This window comes from Capricornis sumatraensis, chromosome 11 (genome assembly GCF_032405125.1).
Source record: "Capricornis sumatraensis isolate serow.1 chromosome 11, serow.2, whole genome shotgun sequence".
In the NCBI taxonomy this organism is placed as follows: domain Eukaryota; kingdom Metazoa; phylum Chordata; class Mammalia; order Artiodactyla; family Bovidae; genus Capricornis; species Capricornis sumatraensis.
Genome location: NC_091079.1, coordinates 22,512,274 through 22,535,256, shown reverse-complemented (window position 1 = coordinate 22,535,256; position 22,983 = coordinate 22,512,274). Strand labels below are relative to the sequence as shown.

General features: G+C 47.3%; 1 protein-coding gene across 1 annotated transcript; it reads left to right on the top strand.

Moving 5' to 3' along the window:
- Positions 1-19,299: 19,299 nt before the first annotated feature.
- Positions 19,300-22,573, top strand: CHRAC1 (chromatin accessibility complex subunit 1). The gene is made up of 3 exons (XM_068983994.1): positions 19,300-19,502; positions 21,293-21,419; positions 22,007-22,573. The coding sequence occupies exons 1-3, from the start codon at positions 19,356-19,358 to the stop codon at positions 22,123-22,125; spliced, it is 393 nt and encodes a 130-aa protein (XP_068840095.1). The 5' UTR covers positions 19,300-19,355; the 3' UTR covers positions 22,126-22,573.
- The last annotated feature ends 410 nt before the right edge of the window (positions 22,574-22,983 follow it).

Genomic DNA, 22,983 nt, shown 5'->3' with positions numbered 1-22,983 from the left:
TGCTTTGTTTGCTTTATGATACTGTTTTTGTTTACCACTCAGTCATCTCCAACTCTTTTTCAGTGCTATGCACTGTAGCCCACCAGGTTCCTCTGTCCATGGGATTTCCCAGGCAAGAACATTAGAGTGGGTCGCCACTTCCTTCTCTACGGGGATCTTCCCAACCCAGGGACTGAACCTGAGTCTCCTACATTAGCAGGTGGACTTTTTACCACTGAGCCACCTGGGAAGCTATAACAAGAGTTGACACTCGTTACTGGAGGTAGTTTTTGAAGTCACTGAATTAGCAAATCCTGGGCTGTTGCTCCTTGGGAACACACAAGGCCACAAGGCTCCTGCGAACCCCTTGTCACATTTTCATCACCACCATACATAACTTTGTCTCATGTGTGTTTTAATTCAAAGACATATTCTTTTTTTTTCATTTACTGAACATATTTCATTTGTCTTTAAAAAACATTTTCAAAGCCATGATGTAAAATTACTAGAAGTTTCTATTACATGACTATAAATACTCAAATTTTTATTATTTTTTAAATTGAAGTAGAGTTGGTTTACAATGTTGTGCGAATTACTGCTGTGCAGGAAAGTGATTCAGTCATATATATATATACATTTTTACCATTCTTTCCTACTGTGGTTTATCATAGGATATTGAATATAGTTCTCTGTGATATATAGCAGTAAAGAATTTTAATATGTCCCATTAATTCTGTCGGGGGAGTTTGTAATTTTCCTCGGTTCTGTCTCATCGCAATAAAAATTTGAAGCAACGGACAGACCAGCATTACAGCCCTCGGACAGACCAGTATTACAGCTCCATTTTATTTAGAAAGTAAAGAAAAATACATCCTCGAGGCATGAGGGCATGTCACCCAGAAGACGAGAAGAGAAGAGAGGTCCCCGGCCCAATTTTGGCTCCTCTTTTTATGTTTATTCCTCCCCCTGGGCCTGCCCTGTGCAAACTGGGCCAGCCAGGAGAGCTGTTTGTTTCACCCGAGGTCCTCACTCGGGTCCTTGGACCTCCCTTTGTTCTATTTTCACGGGCTTTTCCCTTCCTTGTCTTTTAGCCACCGCCAGTCTGGACTCCTTTTTCCTATTCTACCTACCTAACAATTCAATAATATTGAACTCACGCAGAAATTTGGGGGTAATCATGGAACATTTTTTCCCCAAAGCTTTTCCTGCCCCAAGTTTCCAGCCAACCTGGTTATGATCACAATGTGTGTATGACGTCATCGCCTTGCTCTTGATTAACAGAAGCAGTTGCCGTGCTATTGCCAGTTATGTGTACACATCATTTCCGAAAGTTTTATATGAAGTTTTTATTTCTGACATCAATTTCCATTTTCTCCCCCATACCCCCCTTAAAGACAAATTTTGCCAGATTAATGGGAAGAGGCAGTGGAGGGCATGACAGTACCTGAACCTGTCAAGGCTACAGCACAGTGCGTCTAACCCACTCCTATCACTGGACAGCTGAACCGTCCCACTTTCACCGTTACAAACCATGCTGTTATGAACATCTTTTGGCACAGTGATCTTTCCAAACTTCAGGTGATTTCCTTAGAGACATTTCCAGGGGCAGAGTCCTTGGATCACAGGCCTTTGGAGGCCTCAGATACAAACACAAGAGAGCCATTCAGTAAGTCGGAGCAGCTGAACCCCCGAGGTGTGTCTGAGAGCCTTTCTACGGAAGCCTTGCTCACTAAGGAACCACTGCCTCATCATATCGTCCTTATTAACGAAACCCTCTGAAAATCACCCTGAGAGCCTCTGATCAGCAGGACCTCCCACAGGGTGAGCACACTGAGCCGACACGATTCCAGGCTGGGGAGTTCTGTGGCGTCTCGTGGCGTTCACATCCCCTGTGTTGGGGCTCAGGCCTCCTTCAGACCCCAAGGGAAGACGGGCAAACCTGATGACACAGGTGCCTGAGATGCTGACGTGGCCCTCCCAGCGCTTAAGGGGGCAACAGTGCCGTCTCTGCCCCGACTGGCTTTCCCTGAATGTGCTCACCATGTTAGCTGGCGTTCCCTGCATGTTTGCTTGTTGCTTGAAACTAAGGCAAAGGAGTCCCAAGAGAGATATTCTTACCAGAAAAAACCCCCATACATATATAGTTATGGGTACATATGTGTGTGTGTGTGTGTATATATATATACACATATATATGTAGATATATTATATATGTGTGTATGTTGTAACTATATATACATATATATTGTATATATTGTTATACATATATTGTACATACTATATATATGTATATATGTTGTTACAATATATACTATATATATATTATATATGTTGTTACAATATATACTATATATATATGTATATATATTGTTCAAAAGATTTCTTTAAAAAGGAAAAAAAGCAAGGATTACCCTAAAGGCTAAGCATCTTATCTCGTAAGGAATGTAAACTTGATTGGTATGCCCTCTAGCACCCCAACCCAGCCCTGAAAGCCATCTGCCTATCTGGAACCCCTCTCTGTGGGATGCTGGCTCACTCTCAGTCTATACAATGACATAAAGCAAGCTCTCTTCCTTTTCCTTCTGAGATGAGAAAGGATCAAGGTGGTTGGCTCATGCTATGGTAACAATATCATTTTTCAGCCTAGTTAGGACACTTTTGAGAGTGAGGAGGGGAGTTCTTAATTACCACTCTGACTCAAAAGATGTAAACCAGGACCTTCTATACAAACCAGGACATATGCAAACACTCAGCTGCTTAATCACAGGGCAAAATGTAAGATATTTATCTACTGCCTGCTTTGTGCTAGGTACTGGGGCTGACTCTCTAGATCCTCAGACCAGGCTTCAGTGGGCGCTGTTCTTTTATGGCTGGGGGGTGGAGTGGGCAGAGAGCCAGAGCAACCTGCCCCATGCCTCACAGACCAGCAAACCCCTCCCTGAGTGACAGTCGCTCAGTCATGTTCAACTCTTTGGGACCCCATGGACTGTAGCCTGCCAGGCTCCTCATGGAATTCTCTAGGCAAGAATATTGGAGTGGGTTACCATTTCCTTCTCCAAAAAAACTCCTTCCTGAGGAATAATAAAACTGAGCACCCAAATGAGCAGCAGGACAAAAAGCACTCCCAGAGAATTCCCTGAAAGTCCAGTGATTAAAATTGGGCTTTCACTGCCAGGGGCCTGGGTTCAATCCCTGGTGGGGGAACTAAGATTACATAAGCTGTGTGGCCAAAAATGAATTAATTAAATTTTTTTTTCAAAAGTGCTCCCAGAGGCCACTGGTGGGGTCAGGAAGGGCTAGGGCTCCTGAGGATGCTGCACTGAAAGGCATTCAGATCCTGGAGCAGGATTCTAGGTCTGAGGTCGAGGGCTTTGCAAATCCCTCCCGCTGGGCTGAGTTCAGTTCCCAGGAGCTGGGGTAGAAGGTTTGCAGTGCAGACTGATCTGTGAGTGACTGAAAGCTCCATGCAACCCTCACTGAAGGAGAAATCCCCCCCCCCCCCCCGCCACCTCACACGCGCTCTCAGTAGGACAGATCCCTAGCTGTCTCTTTCTTGCCCACCTAGGGCCCACCCGCAAAACAAGCCACACTGTTTCCAGCTGGGAAACCAGGAAAATGCAGGGTTCTGATGAGAGACACATAAAGGAGAGAGACAATAGGGGTGTTAGTGAGCCAGAGACAGCAGGCCCGCCTGGAGAGGAATCAGGCCATGTGGGCAACACATGAGTGCCCTGGGGGACATGATTCCCCCAATTATTTCTAAGCCTAATTGCTGATGGGTGGAATGAAGAGTTGTGTGGTTTGTGAATCAAGAGGTAAATTCTGTATGCCTGAGGGAGGGCATGGACCCATGGGGATGATGGTAAGATTTCCACCCCTTTCCATCCCCTCCCCACCTCCCACCATCTGGAATTCGGGTCCTGGCCACTCCCTCTTTGCAGCCCCAACTGCAGCTGAGAGCCTGACCTGTCCTCTCCAATGTGGGCGTTAGCCCAGACAGCCTTGGGAACATGGCTCCTAGTGGAGCTTCTGCCTGGAGTATACTTCGCACCCCGTCTTCACATAGGCTATTCTTTCTGCCCAGCTTGCCTTTCCCTCTCTAGGCAGCTGGGGAACTCCTTCCCGTTCTGCCTCAAGGCCCAGCTCCAGGCAGAAGGTCTGGAAGGGCAGCGGCCAAGATCTGTGGGAGGTAGCGTGGTGGGTCTTCCTCTCATTTTCCTCTAAACTCAAGAAGCGTTGCTTCTGAGAAAGAAAAAGATTACCTGTGATGATGACTAGAAGGATGCTGAGTGGGACTTGCTGGCGGTCCAGTGGTTAAGGTTCGGCGCTTCCACTGCCGGGGGAACAGTTTCAATCCCAGGTCAGGCACTAAGATCCAGGACGGCGTGACACACAGCCAAGAAAAAAAAAGGATGCCAAGTTCCAGGTCAGAGTCATCCCTACTGTGAAACTCACTTTGCCTCCCCCAAGTGTGGTGTCTCAGCCTCTTGCTTTTGGGGGCTCCCTCTGTGGGGTGCCTTCTGAGCCCCTGTGCACTTTTCTCAGGATACCGACCATAGTTCATGACTGTGTGCATATCCGCTATTGCTTGAATTACATCTTCTGCCCACACTGGCTCCATAAGAGCAGAGACAGTGTCTTTCCTTTTTTAAAAAACCAACTTCATCAAGATATAATTTCATAAGATAAAAGGCATCCATTTTAAGTGTGCAGTTTAATGAATTTTGGCAAACGTATACACCCTTGTAACCAACCATCACAATCAAATTACAGTTCGTTTCCACCGTGCCTCCTGCGGTCAGCCCCCTCCACACCCTGGCAGGCCACTGAGGGTCTGCTTTCTGTCAGTGTGAATTCACTTTGCCCAGCCCGGAATCTCAGATAGGTGGAGGCATGCAGTGTGTCCCCTTCTGCATCTGGCTTCTTTTCTTTCGCACGATGCTTTCGAGATTCGTCCAGGTTGCTGCGTGTCTTAGCGGTTCTTTGTTTGTTGCTGAGTCCCTTGCATGGACGTGCCACCATTTGTTACGCTCCATCTGTTTGTGGACATTTGGGTTGTTTCCATCTTTAGTCGTTATGAGTAAAGCTGATACGGACATTCAGGGACAATCATCTGTGTGGACATAAGCGTTCATTTCTTTGGGTAAATATTGGGACTGGAACTGCTGGGTCACGTGTAGTAACTTTTTAAGAACTGCCAACCTGTTCTCCAAAGAGTCTGTACCGTGTAGCTCATCAGCAGCAGCGCAGCGGGGGCTGGGGTGGTGGGGGGGCGGGGGAGCGGGCAGCAATGACTGCTCAGTCTCCAACTCTGGAGACCACGGCCGTGCCTCTTCATGCAGAGCGGCATCCTCAGCCCCTGGCCCAGTGCTGCTCACCAAGGGCACCCCATCCATCCTATCGAATGCATGTGTGAAGGCACTTTGCTTTTGTCATTTTCTTATCAATTCTAAACCAATGTTTATTCCACTTCCACTTCTCTGGGTGTTTTAAAATCTTTTGTTATTCTTAATAATCATATTGTACACATATTGTACAGGATCAGGGTACAGAAATTAGAACAGTAATGAAAAACACAATTTTAAAACTACCCCTTCTTCTGTCTGTCTAGAGATCCACATTCCAGGCTCCATACTGGGTGCTGGGAAAACAGAGATGAATAAAACACACTGACAGGGGGCTTCCCTGGTGGCTCAGTGGTAAAGAATCCACCTGCCAATGCAGGAGATATAAGTTCAATCCCTGGTCTGGGAAGATCCCACAATCCATGGAGCTACGAAGCCGATGAGCCACAACGATTAAGCCTGTGCTTGAGAGCCTGGGAGCTGCAGCTACTGGACCCACAGGCCCTAGAGCCTGAGCTCAGCAACAAGAGAAGCCACAGCAATGAGAAACCCGTGCACTGCAATAGAGAGTAACCCCTGCTTGCCGCAATTACAGAAAAGGCCACACCACAACGAAAACCCAGCACGGCCAAAAATAAACAGAAAAATAAATAAATAAAAATTATTTGTATTAAAAAAAAAACACACGCACACACATGCTGGCAGTCTGCAAGGGCTCTGCTGGCTCTAGCTCCTTGGACAGGGACACCCCGCTTGGGGTGACCCAGAGGAGATGGGTACACAAGGGAGGCAGTTAGGAAAGTTTTCAAGGGGGGAAGCAGGGAAGGAAGAAGGGACATGTGGGGGTGCTGGTGGAGAGCGGTGGGCCAGAAGTGGGCTGCATGGGGGGCTGGGGCTTCCCAAGGCTACGGAGGAGGCTCCCCAGTTGGCCCCTGCGGCCCCGGCTCCTCCTGCAGCTGCAGGGCACCAGCTCTGGGTGCACCCCAGCCCCTGGGTTTGCTGAGATTTCCATGCTCGGGCATAATCTCCCCAGGAGCTTACAGCCACCTTTGCTAGCTCCTCCTCCTCCAGGCCCCAAGCGTGGAATAACCAGGTGGGCTGACTCCCTGGACCTCTCTTCTCTAGCTACTCTCTTTCCTTCACTGCCCAACCAGTCTCCAGGCTCCACAGGTCACCCATCCGGTCCTGAGACTCACCCCTCCTCCAAGCCCTGCAGTCTCCCCTGGGCCCCAAGCCTGGGGGTCCATGGTGTGGCTGCCATTCTCTCCTGCTGGCTGTCTCCCAGGTATCTGTGCTCTCAAGGGAACTCTGGACATTCCTGCCTCCAAACCTGTCCCTTCTCCATTCTTTCCATCCCAGAGATAGGCACCACCATTTGCTCTAATCCACAACCAAGGAATCATTCTTGATTCCTTTTCTCCTTCCCACCCACATCTGATGCTAAAGCCGAAGCTCCAATACTTTCACCACTCGTTGCCAAGAGCCGACTCATTGGAAAAAGACCCTAATGCTAGCAAAGATTGAAGACAAAAGGAGAAGTGGGCAGCAGAGGATGAGATGGTTAAACAGCATCACTGGCTCAATGGACATGAATTTGAGCAACTCCAGGAGACAGGGAAGGACAGGGAAGCCTGGTGTGCTGCAGTCCACAGGGTCACAAAGAGTCAGACACGACTTAGTGACTGAAGAACAACAGCCAGCAACTTCACTTCTGGGAGTACATATATACACACATATGTACATATACATATATATATATATACACCCAAGAGTTAAAAGCAGAGACTGGAACTGATATTTGAACACCCATGCTCATAGCAGCATTATTTACAATAGTCAAAAGGTGAAATCCACCCAAGCACCCTTGGACAGATAAACCAAATTCCATCCATGCAATGGAATATTACTGTCTTAAAAAGGAGGGAAGTTCTGACATGGATGAGGCTTGAGTTCATTATGCTCAGTGAAATAAGCCAGTCTCAACAGGACAAATGCTCTATTATTCCACTTATATAAGGGACCTTGTGTAGGCTTGATCATAGAGACAGAAAGTAGGGTGGTGGGGGCCAGGGGCTGAAGGGAGATGGGGTGGCAAGTGGGTGTTTGACGGGGACAGAGTTTTGTTCAGGAAGATGAAAAGGTCCTGAAAATGGATGGTGATTACAGCTGCACATCAGGGCGAATGCACTTAATGCCACTGAACTGTACACTTAAAAAAGGCTCAAAAGGTAAATTTTATATTTTGCCATTATAAAAATTTCATCCCCCCAAAAGTATATATCAGCTCTTGTCACTTTCCTGCTGGAAACTCGCTGAAGACTTCCCACTACTCTATGCTCTCCTCTGGGCCCAGACTGCTCCCCCCGCCCCCCCTGTCCCCCCCGCCACCAGACGCCAGCCCCCTCCCATCTGCTCCCCACAGGAATCTCTGGAGCAGCTCTGCAGGCTGCCTGCCTGCTGGCAACCGTCACCATAGTGGGCTCTGGTTTGCCCACATTAGCCCTATATTCAGGCCATTATCTGTAATGACAGCCTGGCATAATTATATTTTTATAATTTGTATAATTATATTCTATTGAGCTAAGTGATCATTATTATTTTTATTCAATATTTATTAAGCACTTTCAGCCATGCAAAGCAAAATAAGATGTAGCTTCAGGTCTAAAAAAATCTTCCTGCCTAATCCCATTCCAAATTCATTTCAACTTCAGTTTTCCTCCTTCTTCTCCAAGAAGTGCCTCTCCAACTTCTGTGTGTTTTTTTTTTCTTTTTTTGCCTGGGGCTTTTTATGCATATAAGGTTTATATTATACAAGCTTCTCTTTATATCATACAAGCATTTCAGTGACGCTCAGGGAGCAGGTGTGATCACCCTTAGCTTACAGGGGAGGAATGTGATAGGCAGACTAGGGGAGCTAGTCAGTCAGTAATTTAGGTCCTTGTGATGGGAAAGCCTTTACCACTTCTCTCGTGCAATGTGATAGCTTGGCTTATTAGGAAGGGCTTCTTTCTTTTCCACCTTATTTACATCTTACAAGCCAAACACTGCGCCAGTCCAGTGGGAGAAACACGTGCACAAACTGATGGCTCTAAAACAATGTCCTAAGCCTGGGATCACAAAGTCAAAGGCTCCCAGGAGTCAAGCAGGGAGTGGAGATGACAAAGCAGACAGGTGCGTGATAGACAGTGGTGGGAGCTGTGGCAAACCCAAGAGCATGTGACTCATCTAATGCCAGCCACCAACTCTGCCATGAAGCAACGTGGGGTCATGTCCCCTGACCTTCCCACTCTCTGAGATAGATTTACAGGTGAAATCTCCAGAATTTTAAATGTTGCCAACTTTGGCAGATACTGGTTGTTCTCTAATCTACAATCATTCTTTGCCTCAAACCTCACCTCCCATGTCCCTCAATTTTTGTCAGTGGGGATCAGATATCCTTCGATCACAGGAAGATAGCCCTAGGGGTTAAATCCTAATTGGTATAAAGCAATCCTAGCAGTCTCCTTCTCTCCAGACAGTAATTGGTCTCAGGGTGAATCAATTCTGACAAATAAATGGAAGAAGACCCCTAAGAGGATCTTCTCTTCCTTTGGAAAAAGACAAAGGCTTGAGACCTAATGAGGAAAGAGCCTTTTGCCTGTGGCCCTCTCCCCTTATTCCTGCCTAATGCAGTGAAGTCTGGAACAGCAGCAGCCCTTTTGGAACTATGAGGCAATAAACATGAAGACTGAAACCAACATTCCAAGAATGACAGAGCAGAAAGATGGAAGGTCCACAATGATATCCTTCCTGCATCAGCCCCAGCTGGGGCCATGGCCACTATACATAAGCTCAGTGGAGCAAGCACTGGGCAATGCCAGAGTGGCCACACAAATGAGGCACCCTGCCACCTGTTTACCACAGGCCTCCCATGTAGGAGCCCTTTGGTGGGCATGGATACAGGCTACACTTACCTTCACACCTCTCCTCATTTTGGCAAGTTCACCCACAAACCCCTTCCCCAGACCCTTTTGTCTCTAAGTCTCCAATCTTGTTCTTTCCAAGCTCCCAGAGCACCAGTCAATCTGTTAGCTGCTGCCCCTGAACTGGTGTCGATCCTGACCTCTGGCTTTCTCTCTTCCCAGGCAGGTGGCCTTCTAGGGGAGCCCCTTCACCTCTACCTTTCAGGCACACTGGGTGAAGCTGCTTGGTGTAGCATTCCCAGTGTGCCTGGTGCCAGCACATTTACAAAGCAGTCTATTACCTGGGTCCTAGGTTGGCATTCTTCCGCCCATAGAGAATCTCCTGAGGCCGTCACTGTGGGGAGTGGGAGGCTTGGGGGGGCAGAGGAGGTTCCTAGAGTCTCAGCCACATGTTCATGTGACTTCCTTATGCTCCAGAGATGTGCTCAAGGCTGGCATCATCTTCCACATCAACCTCCCCTGGACAGTGCAGTGAGGCACGCAGCTCAGCTCACATAGTCTCGTGGGGTCTGGTATTTGGTCTCTTCTCTACCAGTGTCCAGCAGCAGATCTGGAGCTGTTGTTCAAATCGAGAATAGTTATTTTCAGCAGCTGTATCTTTGCTCCTTGCCCCTTAGAGTCTGTGCTAGGATTCTCTTCCTGGGATCTGCCCCAGACACCCTGCCCTAGATCTGTGGGGTTATCTGGTGAAGGGGTCAAAAAAGCACACTCAGACGAGGTTCAAGTAGTCTTTTAAGGTCAGAGAGCCTCCAGCTTAGCTAAGCAAAGTGATCAAGCCCCTCCCAGATGTTGGAGTGAATACACACTGAATCCAGTTCAGTTCAGTCACCAGTCAGGTCCAACTCTTTGCGAACCCATGGACTCCAGCAGGCCAGGCTTCCCTGTCCATCGCCAACTCCCGGAGCTTACTCAAATGCATGTCCACTGAGTTGGTGATGCCAACCAACCATCTCATCCTGTGTCATCCCTTTCTCCTCCTGCATAGTGGGAATTTCTAATAGTGTTCTTTCACAGACTTGAGAAATTTCATAGAAATAGCACCTGGAAAAACAGCATGATTTGATGATTATTTTTCATATTTTTCTTAGATTAATAGACTTGTTACAAACCCCAAGGCCAGACCTAGAAAGGAGTATGACTGGGATCATGAAAGTATGGACCTTGGAACACGGAGTCGGCGTTAGGTATGAACACTGCCTATGCACTTGCTGATTGTTCCAAAGACTAGAAGGGAACGGCCTGGGGTAAACACAAGGAGTTCTAGACTATGTCAATGTAGTGTCTTGGGAAAGATAGATCAAAGAAAGTTTTGTAGTCTGCAATCAGGAATAAAAGCTGGACTCAGAGTGGACTCTGCACCTCAGTCCAATAGAGGCTGCAGGTCCCCTGACCCATTGCACCAGATTTTGTGTTCTGTTTTCATTCTCATCGCTTGTTCCTGGACCTTTAGGGCAAAACTCCTGCCTTCTGTCTTTCCCAGTATCAGAGTCTTTTCCAACCAGTCAGTTCTTCGCATCAGGTGGCCAAAATATTGGAGCTACATCATCAGTCCTTCCAATAAATATTCAGGACTGATTTCCTTTAGGAATGACTGGTTTGATCTCTTTGCAGTCCAAGGGACTCAAGAGTCTTCTCCAACACCAGTTCAAAAGCATCAGTTTTTTGGTGCTCAGCTTTCTTGATGGTCCATCTCTCACAGTTCGAGTAAACTTCAGGAGTTGGTGATGAAAAGGGAAGCCTGGCATGCTGTAGTCCATGGGGTCGCTAAGAGTCGGACACCAATGAGAGACTGAATTGAACTAAGTGAACTCTCACATCCATACATGACTTTGGAAAAACCATAGCTTTGACTAGACAGATCTTTGTCGGCAAAGTAACGTCTCTGCTTTTTAATATGCTGTCTACATTGGTCATAGCTTTTCTTCCAAGGAGCAGGTGTCTTTTCATTTCATGGCTGCAGTCACCATCTGCAGTGATTTTGGAGCCAAGAAAATAAAGTCTGTCATTGTTTCCATTGTTTTCCCATCTATTTGCCATGAAGGGATGGGACCGGATGCCATAATCTTAGTTTTTTTTTGAATGTTGAGTTCTAAGCCACTCTCCTCTTTCACTTTCATCAAGAGATTCTTCAGTTCCTCTTCACTTTCTGCCATAAGGGTGCTGTCATCTGAATATCTGAGGTTACTGATATTTTGATTCCATCTCGAGCTTTATCCAGCCCAGCATTTCACATGATGCACTCTGCATATAAGCTAAATAAGCAGGGCGACAATATACAGCCTTGACATACTCCTTTCCTGATTTGGAATCAGTCCATTGTTCTATTTCCAGTTCATACTGTTGCTTCTTGACCTGCATACAGATTTTCAGAAGGCAGGTCAGATGGTCTGGTATTCCCATCTCTTGAAGAATTTTCCACAGTTTGTTGTGATCCACACAGTCAAAGATTTTGGCATAGTCAATAAAGCAGAAGATGTTTTTCTGGAACTCTTTTGCTTTTTCAATGATCCAACGGATGTTGGCAATTTGATCTCTGGTTCCTCTGCCTTTTCTAAATCCAGCTTGAACATCTGGAAGTTCTCAGTTCACGTACTGTTGGAGCCTTACTTGGGAGAAGTTTGAGCATTACTTTGATAGCATGTGAGATGAGTGCAATTATGCAGTTGAGCATTCTTTGGCACTGCCTTTCTTTGGGATTGGAATTTTCCAGGAAATTGGAAATCACAGGATTTCCAGTCCTGTGGCCACTGCTGAGTTTTCCAAATTTGCTGGCATAGTGAGTGCAGCACTTTCACAGCATCATCTTTTAGGATTTGAAATAGCTCAGCTGGAATTCCATCACCTCCACTAGCTTTATTCATAGTGATGCTTCTAAGGCCCACTTGACTTCACATTCCAGGATGTCTGGCTCTAGGTCAGTGATCACACCATTGTGGTTGTCTGGGTCGTGAAGATCTTTTTTGTACAGTTCTGTGTATTCTTGCCACCTCTTCTTAATAATCTTCTCCTTCTGTTAGGTCCATACCATTTCCTGTCCTTTATCGAGCCCATCTTTGCATGAAATGTTCCCCTGGTATCTCTGATTTTCTTGAAGAGATCTCTAGTCTTTCCCATTCTGTTGTTTTTCTCTATTTCTTTGCATTGATCGCTGAGGAAAACTTTCTTATTTCTCCTTTCTATTCTTTGGAACTCTGCATTCAGATGGGTATATGTTTCCTTTTCTCCTTTGCCTTTAGCTTCTCTTCTATTCTCAGCTATTTTTAAGGCCTCCTCAGACAACCATTTTGCCTTTTTGCATTTCTTTTACTTGAGGATGGTCTTTATCACTGCCTCCTATACAATATCACAAACCTCTGTCCATAGATTTTCAGGCACTCTGTCTATCAGATCTAATCCTTTGTATCTGTTTATCATTTCCACTGTATAATCATAAGGGATTTGATTTAGATCATACCTGAATGATCTAGTGGTTTTTCCTACTTTCTTCAAGACTGAATTTGGCAATAAGGAGTTCATGATCTGAGCCACAGTCAGCTCCTGGTCTTGTTTTTGCTGACTCTATAGAGCTTCTCCATCTTCAGCTGCAAAGAACAAAATCAATCTGATTTCAGTATTGACCATCTGCTGATGTTCATGTGTAGAGTTGTCTCTTGTGTTGTTGGAAGAGGGTGTTTGCTATGACCAGTGCATTCTCTTGGCAAAACTCTTTGTTAGCCTTTGTCCTGCTTCATTTTGTACTCGAAGGCAAAACTTGCCTGTTACTCTAGGTATATCTTGACTTCTTACTTTTACATTCTCCATTCCCCTATGATGAAAAGGACATCTTTTTTGGTGTTGGTTCTAGAAGGTCTTGTAGGTCATCACAGAACATTCAACTTCAGCTTCTTTGGCATTAGTGATTGGGGCATAGACTTGAATTACTGTGATATTGAATGGTTTGCCTTGGAAGAAGAGATCATTGTGTCATTTTTGAGACTGCACCCAAGTACTGCATTTCGGACTCTTGTTGACTATAAGGGTTACTCCATTTGTTCCAAAGAATTCTTGCCCACAGTAGTAGATTATAATGGTCATCTGAATTAAATTCGCCATTTTGGTCCATTAGTTCACTGATTCCTGAAATGTTGATGGTCACTCTTGCCATCTCCATCTCTCGGACCACTTTCAATTTACCTTGATTCATGGACCTAACATTCCAGGTTCCTATGCAATATTGCTCTTTACAGCATCAGACTTTACTTCCACCACCAGTCACTTCCACAACTGGGGGTTGTTTTTGCTTTGGGTCTGCCTCTTCATTCTTTCTGGAGTTATTTCTCCACTCTTCTCCAGTAGCATATTGGGCACCTAGCAACCTGGGGAGTTCGTCTTTCAGTGTCATAATTTTTTGCCCTTTCATACTGTTCATGGGGTTATCAAGCAAGAAAACTGAAGTGGTTTGTCAATCCCTTCTGAATCCAGACTCTGGTAAATCAGTTACACTGATTTAACTGATCAATCAAGTTACATTGATTTAACAGCCAAAGCTGTTAAATTAAGCTGTTACATTAAGCTCTGTCCACCTGGACTGATGTCGTTAGAATCCATTCCCCACACACTCCTCAAGTTTCCGATGATAAAAGCAGTGAGTATGCTGCAATTCTTTTGTGTGTCAACATCTCTGGCCTTTGCTGCTGCCTCCAAGGGCACGCTGGGATCTGATTCCAATTATGGACTGTTGTTAATGAGAGGCGTGTCCTGAGAAGGCTCAGCGTCCCTGTTCCAGGTAAGCACAGTGAGCTCATTAAGAGGACTTCAGGGGGTGAGAGGGGAGTGAGCTCAGGCAGGCAGAGGGGCTGTTTGCTCTGACAGAGGCTCGGAGCAGTAGGGGTGGTTAAAGCTTTGCTAGTATCCTCCCTACTGTCCTTTTCTAAGCCTCAGGACCCCACTCTTCCCAATAAACAGCCGAACTTCACAGAAAAGCCCAGGTGAACTTGTGACTTCAACTTCTGTGGTAATTATCTCTCAGGTAAGACTACAGGCAGGTCTGACCTTTAGCCCCATCAGCCCTGAAGCTACAAAAGATCAGGAAAGGCTGAGGGCTTGCTCTGAGAGTCTAGAGTCAGAGCTTCCAACTTTCTGAAATCTCCCCATCTCAGGAAAAGCCCATCTCACAAGGCTCCACCACCTTGGGGCAGCCTTGCCTTCAGCAGGCTGTCACCCAGGCAGTGGCAGGGACAGCCTAAGTGACTGTTTGGCCAATGCCTGCTGCCAGGGAGGTCATCTCTGCTCTAGCACAATCATATCATCAGTTCCAGATCCCCATTTCTGTGGGTCTGTTTCCCATACCAACTACGTATATCTCAATGTTCAATCAGGAAAGCAGAAACTTCTTCATATATTTCAGAGAGGGATTTAAAGCTGAGAAATGACTTTGAGGGTGTGGAAGGGCAGATACTGGAGCATGAGGGAGCTGCCACTGAGATGCAGCTTGGAGATGAGGAAACTGCTGCTGCCCCTGGCTGGGGGCTGGGCCCACATTGCCCCCTAGACTGGCCGAGGTGCTGCCGCAGAGTGGAACCCCACCCCACTGTGCGCAGTGCAGGTGACTTCCTGTGACCACCCCCCACCCCGAATCCCCACCTGCTGCCGACACCTTCACACAACCATAAACGATGCTTCCTCCTCCATCCGTGCTGCACCCTCTCACCTGGGTCTCCCAGAAGCCAGCTGGCGGGGGGTTCTGGGAAGCATAGTTACCTAGCGCCGGGGTACAGGTGCAGGTGCAGTGGGGAGGCAGCGGAAGCAGCGGGCACACCTGAGAGGCTGTGAGGATACATGGTGAACAAGAGCACTGACGACAGCGTGATCTGCTGACTCACGGGCTGCTTCTCGTGCAGGGAAGTTCTGAGGATCACAGATTCTTCCCTTCTCCCACTCTCTTAGGTTCCAAGCTTGTTTCCTTTTTTACAAATGCTGGGCACATTCCCTCTTTCTGCAGATCTCTGTCTTTGCCCCACTCGTTACTTCTCAAAATGGCCAGATACAGCAATGTGTCCTGCCAATTCCACAACCTGAGCTTCTCACCCTCCTTTTCTCCTTGAATTATTCTGGCTCTTTTCATCTTCCAGATGCTTGCCACTCTCCTTCCTAAACTTAACCCATCCTGCTCTCAAATATGCTGAAGTCCTCTTTCTCCTTGAAACCTGATTAACAAACAAACAATAACCTTCTAGAGAAACATAACTTAAAAACGATGGCTGTCTGCTTCCTGTGTGGACCAAGGACCCTCATGGGTAGCCTGTTTGCAGAGGGAAGGCTTTCCTTTGGCTTGGAGCTGAATCCTGCAGACTGAAACAGCGCCTCCGTCTCTGCTTGGCACAGGACTTGCTGCCAGTCAGTCACCCCTCAGCAATCAGGATGAGCTTTTAAGTTGGGTCTGCTCCCTAGCTTCAGGACTCTTCAGGCTCTCCACTGCTCTCAGAAAGCAAGCCAAGCTTCTCACCTGCCCATTGGAATGGGTCCCACCTACCTGGCTCACCATGTCTCCTGCACTCTCCGCCTCACTTGCTAAGTTCCAGCCACACTGGCCTTTTTGTTCCTCAGATCTGCCAAGGCGTCTTCTGGCTCAGGTTTTTTCCCACAGGCTATCATGTCAGAGTGCTCCATTCCTGCCTCCAGATCTGACCTTAGGGACTTTGCTGGTGGTCCAGAGGCTAAGGCCCTGCCCACCCAAAGCAGGGGCCCTGAGTTGGATCCCTTGTTTGGGAACTAGAGCCCACAAGCCCGTTAGGATGGGGAGCAGCCAAAAAAAAAAACATTAAAAAAAAAAAACAACCTGACCTTAAGTTTCATTTCTCAGACACACCATGCCATCACTCTCATAGCATTTACCACAGGGGATGTTACTTTTCTTATGTTCCTTGTGCTTGAAACTATGGTCTGTGAGAACAGGGACTAGAGCCATCTTGCTCATTGCCTGTAGCTTTCCTCTCTGCCTAGAAGGGCCTGCCATGCACTGGGGGGATCTTGCCCAAGACCTGAGGTCACAGTGGTGAAGATAACACTGTCCTTGTGTTCTCAGCTTTCTCCTTCTGGAGACAAAGCACACAGTAGGTGCTAAAGCGGCCGGGTCATCATGGCCAAAGGGAGATGTGAAGACTTCTGGCACTGCAGAAGTCAATAATCTGGGGCATCTGTGTTCTCTGGCTTCGGCTCCTCTCATTAAGACTGAAGGGCAGTGCTTTTCAGAGCCTACGAAACTTGCGGAAACACGCTCTGCGAGTACACATTTTATGTTTTGTAATCATTGCCTAAGTGACAGGCAGAATTGAATCAAAAAGGTTAAACAAGGTACACTTTTAATCTTCTGGACCCCTTTCATGTGAATTTTGGAATCAAAGTTGATTTGGGGTGAAAGGACCTTCTAGCAGGAACATGGAAAAATTTACACAGTAGTTTAGGCTTCTGCAGAGTGCTGCACGGTTGGCAAAGCACTTCCTCCTTTTCAGCTCCTTTGACGCTCATGGCTGACCTGAGAGGGAGCTACTGCTGGATGGGTTGGGGGATGGCTTTGATCTTTATGCACCAGGCATGTTCACACCTTTTAACAACCCAAGACGGTACGCGTCTCCTGTCTCATCTTTGCAAATGAGGAAACCGTGGTTTGGAGAGAGTCCTTTGCTGTGAGTGGAAAGACAAGTCTTATTCCACCTCCCAGCAGTATTCAACCCCGTTGAAACAGTATTTTTCAATTGGCTTTATGGATACATGCTGCTGCTAAGTTGCTTCAGTCGTGTCCGACTCTGTGCTACCCCATAGATGGTAGCCACCAGGCTCCCCTGTCCCTGGGATTCTCCAGGCAAAAACACTGGAATGGGTTGCCATTTCCTTCTCCAATGCATGAAAGTGAAAAGTGAAAGTGAAGTTGCTCAGTTATGTCAGACTCTTAGCGACCCCATCGACTGCAGCCCACCAGGCTCCTCCGTCCATGGGATTTTCCAGGCAAGAGTCCTGGAATGGGGTGCCACTGCCTTCTCCTAAATTATTCCTGCTGCTGCTGCTGCTGCTAAGTCGCTTCAGTCGTGTCCAACTCTGTGCAACCCCATAGACAGCAGCCCATCAGGCTCCACCGTCCCTGGGATTCTCCAGGCAAGAACACTGGAGTGGGTTGCCAGTTCCTTCTCCAATGCATGAAAGTGAAAAGTAAAAGTGAAGTTGCTCAGTTGTGTCCGACTCTTAGCGACCCCATGGACTGCAGCCTACCAGCCTCCTCCATCCATGGGATTTTCCAGGCAAGAGTACTGGAGTGGGGTGCCATTGCCTTCTCCATATGGATACATAATCTGTTGGTTGTTCTTTTGCTCAATGGGCACTTTCATATTTCCTTTGCTGGATCTTTTTTTCATCTCAAAATGTTGGAGTAACTCAGGTTATGGTCCTCAGATCTTTGTACTCTTATCTACACTCTCCTTCCAGATACATTCATTCAGGTCCTTGGTTTTAATTACCACCTGGACAATGGTGGTCTGTATTTCACTGCTCCAGCCTGCCAACCGGCCAGTCAACACTGCCACTAGTGTTTCAACAAAATTGAGACTTAATTTACTCTACACCCCTAAAACTACTCTAAACTACAGCCAAATTTGCTCCTCCTGGTTTCCCCAAATCAGTAAACAGCACCACCATCCTTCCCCTTAGCAAGACCATGATGAAGTAAAATTTGTATTTTATGGCAAGAAAAGGAAACAATTAAATTTTAAATTCTGTTGGGCCTCCTCCTTCTCTCCCTGATGTGCAGTGTGCACCTGCATTACATATTTACCACAGCTCCTCAAAGTCAGGAGGGCCTGCTCAACTGTGAAGATCAACTTTTTTTTTTTCCCTTTCTTTTGATGCTAGCAATGGAACTTCTTCTAAGAACACTGTGCTTTCTCAGCTCTTTAGGGGGGTCGTGTGACTTGCTTTGCACGTGCTTACCTGGGTTGTATATCCTTGGTGAACTCTATGTAAAACATCAGTATGTCATTTTGATGTACAATCCTCTGTCTTGAAAATGTACCTACTATGCCTTTGACTTCTAATAGGTATTAAGGGCTCTCAGAGCTTTCTGACAATCTGCTGCTCCGTTGTAATCCTCTGGCTTGAATAAAATCTTTTTTCTTCTTGATAGTTAATTGAATTTTCAGAGATTACCTGTTGGCTCTATCTTCAAATTAGGTCCCCCAAATCTACTATAATCTACCATTTCCACCACCTCTCTCCATCCTTGTAACAGCTTCTTACCTGCACTCTCTGTCTGCTTCCATTCTCACTCGTCTATAGCCTATTCACATATGGCCACCTGAATATTCCTTGCAAAACTTAAGTGGGGCCTCCCAACTCTTCTGGAAAGAATTCCATGATTTACAAGACTCTATCTGATCTAGCCCGTGGCTATTTCCTACCATTCCTAACTCACGACACCTTTAGTCACACTAGCATCCAACTCTACAATCTTTATCCTTGCGACTCCTCTCTGGTCTATTCACGTTCAGAAGTCAGAGGCATTTTTCTGAAACTTAAGACACATCCCATCATCCCTCTGATGATGCACTTAATCCAACAGGACCTAGCCCCTGGCTACCTCTCGGATTTCACCTAGGACACCTGCCCACAGAGCGGTCATTTTGCGCTTCTTAGAAGGGTCCTCCCTCAGGGCCTTTGCCTTGAGGCTCCTTCTCCCGGCAGAGAGCTTTCTAATCAGTAGGGTAGTTTTCTCTCCTCACTGCCCAGCCTTCTCCATTTTTGCCCGGGTTTCTCTCTTCCCACGCTGTTTTCCTTCACGGAACTCCTCAGCGCCCTAAGGGCGAACCCTCACCAACAGCCGCCCCCACCCCACCGGAGCCTCAGGTCGCATTTCCGCTCCGCGCGCACAGCCGCGGGGGGAGCGCGGCATCACGGGATTTGTAGTCCGCCCCCGCCGCCGCGCCACCCAACACTACAACTCCCACGGGGCAGTGGGACGTCGCTCTCCTACACCGACCGTGTAGGCCGGCCACCTTGCGGCTGGTAGGGGCTGCCGCCGCCGCCGCGGGGCCGGGGCGCAGAGATGGCGGACGTGGTCGTGGGCAAGGATAAGTGCGGGGAGCAGCGGTTGGTGTCGCTGCCCCTGTCCCGCATCCGGGTCATCATGAAGAGCTCCCCTGAAGTGTCCAGCATCAACCAGGAGGCGCTGGTGCTCACCGCCAAGGCCACGGTGAGGCGGGCCGCGCGGGGAGGAGTCGAGGAGAGGGGGACCGCGGTGGGGGCCGCCCGAAACCATCGCGCCCCGCCCCGCCCGCCGGGCCCTGCGCGCTGCCGTGTTTACTTCGGGCCCCTGCCCTGCCGCCCCTTTTCTTTTGAGGGCCGCCTTACGCCCCTCTTGTGTCGCGCGCGCCCCAGCTCCCGCGCGCGCCCTTCGCCCCGCCCCCCGATGCTGCTCGCGCCCTCCTCCGCGCCTCCACCCGCCCGCTTTTTCCGCTCCCGCCCTCTTTCGCGCGCCTGGCTGCCCGCTCTTTCCGCTCCCGCCCTCCTTCGCGCCCTCGTCGCCACGCCCACCCCGTTCCCGCCGTCCCTCGCGCGGGGGAGGTCTGGGCTGCGCGCGTAGGCGACTTTTGATGTCCCCTCCTCCAGCGTCACTGTGCCAGGGGCCCCACAGCCCCTCCTTTCGTCGCTTCCGGTCTTTTAAGTGGCTTTGGGCCCCAGCTCCTTAAACGGTTCAGGGAGAGGGCCCGCGGCTTCCTCAGGAGGTGCGGCCGGGCTTGGCCGCTTGCCCACTCTGTCCCGAGTCTCCTGGGCCAGCTGTACAGTGCACGAGTCGTGTCCGACTCTTGGCGACTGCGTGGGCTGCGGGACCCCAGCCTTCACTATCCCCCGTAGTTTCGTTGAGTCGGTGATGCCATCCAGCCATCTCGTCCTCTGTCGTCCCCTTCTGCCTTCAGTCTTTCCCAGTATCAAGGTCTTTTGTAATGGAGTCGGCTCTTCGTCTCAGGTGACCAAAGTATTGGAGCTTCGTCTTTAGCATCAGTCCTTCCAGTGAATATTCAGGGTCCATTCCTTTAGGTTCGACTGGTTAGACCTTCTTGCTGTACAGTAAGGGACTCTCAAGAGTCTTCTCCAACACCACAGTTGGAAAGCATCAATTCATTGAAGCTCAGCTTTCTTTATGGTACAACTCTCACATCCATACATGACTAGTGGAAAAACCATAGCTTTGACTATAGGGACCCTGGGCCAGAATTGAAGTTTTAGGCCCAAATAATTGTCTCTGGATTTGGTCTAGGTAGGCCAGAACCTTCCTGTTCTTCAGGTTTCTGCTTCAGTTTTTAACTTTCCTTGGAATTCATTTTCCAGCCCTGTTAGTTGGGTAGACAGTGTCCCAAGGGTATGTTGGTCAAAGCTGGAGTTAAAGGAAGTAGGAAATTGAGTAGTTTGGGGATATTTGTACCATTTCATTCTGTAGATTTTAAGGAGTTGAGTTTTGCAGTTACTTCTTTAATCCCATACTAACTCAATTAGATGGCTTTAAAATAAAACAGAGAGAGGCTCATTTCAGGTGGTTGCCTTAGGGAAGGTATCTGGGTAGAACAGGAAATTGATCATTTTTTACCTTCAGGTTGTTGACTTAGGGTTGTAGGGGGACCACCCTACACAATGTACATTGGATACACAATGTGTGTTCCTGAGTGCAGAGAATTTTTGGACGGTCTCTTGCCCCTCTTTAACTGTAGAGGTTGGGCATTAAACAGTTATGATTTATTATATTTATATATTTTTTGTAAGTTAGAAATCTAAAATAAACTTTTAGGAAATCCCTGTTTTTCTGCCAGCTTTAATTCAGCCTTACTCTCTTCCTGACCTCATATGTCTCCTTTCTCCTTTTATTTCTCCTATAATTTGATGAACCAGGATAATTTGTAATCGTCTAAACTTGATTTAATTAAAAAGTGAGGTCTGTGGTAGGTTTTCAAAGCACAGCTTTCATTTTACTTTTTCATTTTGTTTTAGGAACTCTTTGTTCAATATCTCGCCACCTATTCCTACAGACATGGCAGTGGAAAAGAAAAGAAAGCCCTCACCTATAGTGACTTATCAAATACTGCGGAGGGGTCGGAAACTTTTCAGTTTCTTGCAGGTACTTCACTTTTGAAACATTCTGGTTAAAAAATAGTAATTACAGCTTTTCCTCCACTCATTTTCTGCTTTCACTGAAATAGACATTTTGGTGCTTTCTCCAGGTGCCACAGTTTACCTGGCACAGGACCAGAGGTTTAGTCTATTTGAGTATGTTTGTAATGCGGTTTACCTAGAGCACGAATTAAGTTGGCAGCCTGCAAAGGGTGTCTGGGCAAGCCGGGCAGGCCCACCCCTCAGACTCCTTACTTGAATGGGGAAACAGAAACTCATCATTGTTGTCGTGGAACAAGCTGTGTGCACCACAGCTAAAAAGAGCTTAAGGTGATCCTCGGGGCCAGCGCTGTGTCAGGTGGGTTGGACAGGGTTGCTTCCAGTAGTTACCAGCACAGAGAAGAGCATAGTTTGCAATCAGTGAAATAGAAACAGGTATTTAGCACTAGTCAGGAGGCAGCGCTAGTTTCCTGCTATTTCACCCCAGAAATGTAGGCTGAAATTTGTCTCATCTTGGAACCTGTTTTAGAGGTCATAGCAGGGACTAGCACGTTTTGAAATTTGCATTGCTGATGTTAGCTTTATGTTTTTAAGATATATTACCAAAGAAGATTTTAGCTAGTAAATATCTGAAAATGCTTAAAGAGAAGAGAGAAGAGGAGGAGGAGGAGAATAACAACGATGAGAGTGAGGACGACGAAGCGGAATCCTGACCCCAAAGATCAGCCTGGTGAGGACCCTCCTGGATTAGCACCTTGGCTGTGAAGCAAGTGTTAGTCTGTCCACCCTTCAGAGACTTCACGTACATTGTGTTCTCCCCTGGCTGAGACCGAGCATAACACACCTCTGCCATAAATAGCCAACAGGAAAGGAACCCAGACAGCAGCCTCTCTTCCCCAAGCCCACACTGCTGCTGGAGTGGGAGGGGACTGCGAACAGGCTACGTACCAGAAGGCACAGCCCGTCTGCAGCGGTGAGCTCCAGAGGGAGAGGGACTCTGCTTAACTTGATAGTTTGAAGACAGATTTTCAAGAACTTGTAAAATACCAGTTGTGTAGACTCACATATGTATATTTTGAAATTAGTTCTTGTAAACAGCTAGATCCTGTTTTAGCTAAATAGGTAGTCTGTAGGTAGGATTTTTGTATTTCAAGACAATCTGGCTTTGTATTCGTCCCAATACTGCATTTTTTTAAAGTGTAAAATAAACTTTTCTTTTTTATTAAAAGCTGTATTTTTTTTTACATTTTAATTGGAGATTACTTTACAGTGTTGTGATGGTTTCTGCCATACATCAAGATGAATCAGGTATACATAGGTTCCCTCCCTCCCTGTCCCACCCCTCTAGGTTATCCCAGAACACCAGCTTTGGATTTCCTGTGTCATACAGCAAATTCTCGCTGGCTATCTATTTTACATATGGTAATATATGTTTCAGCGGTGCTCTCTCAAATCATCCCACCTTCTCCCTCCTCCACTGTGTCCAAAAGTCTCTTGTGTATGTCTGCGTCTCCGTTGCTGCCCTGTAGATAGGTTCTTCAGTACCATCTTTCTAGATTCCTTATATATGC